General features: G+C 37.4%; 1 protein-coding gene across 1 annotated transcript; it reads left to right on the forward strand.

Moving 5' to 3' along the window:
* The first annotated feature begins 642 nt into the window (after positions 1-642).
* On the forward strand, positions 643-1,632 carry LOC118935473 (olfactory receptor 6C2-like). The gene has a single exon (XM_036931784.2). It carries the CDS (start codon positions 643-645, stop codon positions 1,630-1,632), a length of 990 nt encoding a protein of 329 aa, XP_036787679.2.
* Positions 1,633-4,639: the final 3,007 nt, after the last annotated feature.

A 4,639-nucleotide genomic window follows, 5' to 3' on the forward strand; every position in this document is an offset into this window, starting at 1 on the left:
GCTGCAAGCAGAAAGTGGCAATGAGGAAAACCTTGGTTATTGATAAGGGAAATATTCTTAAGGGAAGTAGTACACCATGAGCTAATCTATTCCAAAGTGCAAATTAAAGTAATAGTGCACATTCAAAAAATTCTCATGGAAGATTCTATGTTCCTTGGGCTACAGTATTCAAAAAATTCCATAAAAACATTATTTTTTTTCACACATACAGTCATGACCATATAGTAGGCTATAAAATCAACTTGATGATACATGTATTTATTTTTAATGAGATATATTAGAACATACACACCAGAGAGTAGAGAACCTAAGGGTTAGTTTTTTGTTTCCAATATATGTGTTTAAGTATTTGTGTAGGTGTGAGCAGGTACACTGGGCTGCAATATGAAATGTCTACCTTACCATGTGTTGTAGTAAAAAGCATTTGAAAGCCAGGTTTATGGTCCACCAATGATATGCTATCAACAGAGCCAATAGCATGAATTATTTTTAAACTCATTATCTAGAAAAACAAAATGCATGTAAAATACATTGCTTGGCTTTTCTGAACAAAACCCACTGTAAGACAATTTTTCCACTCTCTACTCAGATCTTATTTCCATTGCTTTTACATGCAGACTGGGAAAAAGACAGGACCCAGGAATGAGAAAGCACACATCTCTAACCAGTTTCATCCTCCTGGGATTGACAGATGACCCTCAGCTACAGATTCTGATTTTTATATTTCTACTGATCACCTACATGTTGAGTGTAACTGGAAACCTGAGCATCATCATCCTCACATTAGTGGATTCTCACCTTAAAACTGCAATGTACTTTTTTCTCCAAAATTTTTCTTTGTTAGAAATCTCATTCACTTCTGCATGCATTCCTAGATTCTTGTACAGTATATCAACAGGTGACAGGACTGTTACATATAATGCTTGTGTATCCCAACTATTTTTTACATATGTTTTTGGAATAACGGAATTTTTTCTCCTGGCTACCATTTCCTTTGATCGATATGTAGCGATCTGCAAACCCCTGCATTACATGACTATTATGAACTACAGGGTCTGCAAACGGCTTGTCTTCTGCTGTTGGGTGACTACTCTACTGATCATATTGCCACCACTTAGCTTGGGACTGGACCTGGAATTCTGTGCCTCTAATGCCATTGACCACTTTTTCTGTGATGCTAACCCAATATTGAAGATCTCTTGCTCAGATACATGGTTCATAGAGCAGATGGTTATTATCTGCTCTGTGATGATTTTTATTGTGACTCTGGTGTGTGTGGTTCTGTCCTACATGTACATCATCAGAACAATTCTAAGATTCCCCTCTGCCCAGCAGAGGACAAGAGCCTTTTCTACCTGTTCTTCCCACATTATCGTGGTTTCCATCACCTATGGCAGCTGCATCTTTGTTTATATCAAACCTTCAGCAAAAGATGAAATGGCCATTAATAAGGGAGTAACTATACTCACTACTTCCATTTCCCCCATGTTAAACCCATTCATTTACTCTCTGAGGAACAAACAAGTGAAACAAGCCTTTAATGACTTAGTCAAAAGATTTATAATGCTGTCAAAAATTAGGGTAACATTGATGTCCAGATCCCTAAGCACTTGTCCTTCTGTTTCTAACTAATTTTGTCTTTTCTTCATCTATATTTGACCTTCCATTCAGTACTGACCCTCGTCAATTTATCACTTTCATTTCCTTATATAAAAGCTTCTTTCAGATGATAATTGTAATGAAGAAAAATGAGAATAGGTGTTTCAGGAAATCTAAACTTGACTTCACTCCTAAGACATCCTTATCATTGCTGAAAGGATTGGGAAATTTATCTTAAAATATAAGTACAATAGTGAACATCATCACTCAAAAGAAAGCACACACACACAGAAAAACAGAAATAAAACAAAAACCTTACTCAAATGAGAAGGGACTTAATATTGAAAAGAATCAATAATTTTCTAAGTGTTATGAGGTAAAATATCATAAATGCAAAATATTTTTCAAGTAAGGAATATGTATAAGATTTATAATTTGAAAGAAACATTTAATAATGGAGTATCATTAAAATCACTTGATACACATATTATTTTTTTGACTGGATCCTGTCCAATATAAAAGTTATTTAAAAATTGCCCAAGGGACATGATTTAAGTCACAATGAAGAGAGAAATGCACTGGCAATTCCTGTTTAAGATAAATCCTTCACTGAAGTTACCTAACACAGATTAACATTGATAGCCCAATTAAAATCTTTAATCTTGAATGTAGAGCATTTAAAAAACAGATGGCAGCAAGCACAAGGAAACTAATGTAGGAGCTAGATGAGTGATAAATAAGCAGTAAGCCAAATATACTGGGAATGAAAAAAAAGAATAAAATGTGAATAAAAATATCAATGACACGATTTTCTATTTTAAAAGGAAAAAAGACTGTTCAAGAATCCAAATTATGCACCTAACAATAATTCCTTTAATTAAGACTAGCATTTCATTACTCAATGCATTATGTACCAACTTCCACTTCTAAAGTTGAACATAGCAAAATTTCCTCTGATTCTTGTTCTCAGACTTCAGGCCACTTCTCACACTGTCATTTATGCAGGCAGGAATTGTCCCCCCATTTTTCGACTTCCAATCCCAAAGTGCCCTCCAGTTAAAATGACATTCCCACAGGAATTTTTTGGTGACCTTGTCTTATGATTGCACCAACAGTACCACCAGGCGTTGGTCAGTCTAACTCATTCACACTAGTGTCATCACTTACCCGGTGCTTTCATTCCTTACCAAACTGCATTTCATCTTTACTTGTCCTTCTACTCTCATTTTAAAATGCCTTTGAGAATGTTTGCTTCATATGTCAAATTCTAGAATGCTTTATGCCTGATGCCTAGACCAATATTAGTTACATAAGAGATAAGTTACCAATATGATGATTTGAAGCTTCAGAACATGCAAATGAGAACTAACATATGAAGAGAAAAAACACTGAAGTAACAATGACTTGAATCTGTGAATAACAGATAAAGAATGGCATGACTGTAAGAAACAATCCTGTTAAAATATTTATTTTTAAATATCTAAAGGAAATAAAATATAAGCCACAATTTGTTGAAAATGTATATTGATAAACCTGAAAATAATCCTATAATATATATGTGTATTCATAATTTACACTGGAGAAATGTGGAGAAATCAAAGTTTAATAGCATGAATTATAGAAAGGGGATTAAAGATGATGGCATGAGAAGTGAGACACAAACATTCTCCCAAAACCACATATAATATGAAAATACAGTTAATACAACTAATCATAAAAGAGCAACAAGAAAGAAGGCTGCACCAGACTGCATACACTTAGAGAAAAGAACAGACTTCCTGGAACAGGGCAACGTATCAAAGCTGTGATCCAGTTGGATGCAAGCCCTTCCCCAACCCCAGATCATTGCCATGAGGAAGAGAAATGGAGTGTGGAGGGCGTTCAAACCTAGGACTGCTGAAGACCCAGCCCTGTAGATCTGCTCTGGTAGTACAAACCTACATTGCATGGTGCTCTGGAGATTAGTGGGGTTGGAAAGCTGAAACAGGTTGAGTACTTGGAGAGACTGAGATTCCAGTTGCTTGCAGAAAGCAGGGATCCACATCTGGCTGCTCTGGGACAAAAGAAAGGCAGGCTGTCTGAGAGACTTCCTAACAGCAGGAGGGCTCCTAAAGGGGCAAGGATTACAGAGAGCTTGCTGCTCAGGAGAAAGGACAGGTGGACAAAATTGGGCACACTCTGCCCAGCAGATTGGGAAATTTCAAGAGCTATAGTTGCTCCATTCCCCTGACTGGTTATCCAGCTCTGATGCTGCCCAACATAATACAAGCCCACAGCACCTTCCTCCCAGCTGGCACCAGCTTACAAACTGGCTACCCCTGCTCTTGCACCAGGCCAGCCAGGGGGAGACCCTGCCTATTGCAGCTACAAGCACAAACCATAGAGGATTCTGCCTGCAGGCTTGGCACAATGGCCCTGGCAATGGAGAGAGGTACTGCACTGAGAAGCAGGAAACAGCTCTTTCTTCCTGACAAGCACCAGTGCCACTCACCTGTGACCCCTGCCGTTGCTCCAGGGGCTGAGCAGGTCCAGAGAGTATAGCTTCAGGCACTAGAGGGTATGACATACAAATATGAAATACCAAAAGAACCTGGTTCAAACCAAAATCCCACAAACATCGGAAAAGCGCCAAGTGAAACTGAATTTATTTATCTTCCAGATTGAGATTTCAAAATAAAAATCATAAACATGCTCATGGAGATACAGAAAAATTTTTAGGACCACAGTGAAGAATGAGATTCAATCATTAAAGAATACAGTATCTGAAATGAAACACACAATGGAGGGATTATAAAGAAGATTAGATGAAGCAGAGGAGACAGTAGGAGAATCAGAGAAGAGGAATACAAAGAAGCTGAGGCACAGAGAGAAATAAGGATATCTAGAAATAAAAGAACATTGATAGAACTATGTGACCAATCAAAACAGAATAAAACATTTGTGTTATAGGGATACCAGGAGAAGAAGAGAGAGAAAAAGGATAGAAAGTGACTTTGAGGAGATAATTGATGAAAATTTCTCCAATCTAGGGAAGCAGTTA

Source organism: Manis pentadactyla, chromosome 10 (genome assembly GCF_030020395.1).
Source record: "Manis pentadactyla isolate mManPen7 chromosome 10, mManPen7.hap1, whole genome shotgun sequence".
Taxonomy (NCBI): domain Eukaryota; kingdom Metazoa; phylum Chordata; class Mammalia; order Pholidota; family Manidae; genus Manis; species Manis pentadactyla.

Coding starts and splice junctions, on each gene's coding strand:
- LOC118935473 (XM_036931784.2), top strand. CDS start 643: ATGAGAAAGCACACATCTCTAACCAGTTTCATCCTCCTGGGATTGACA.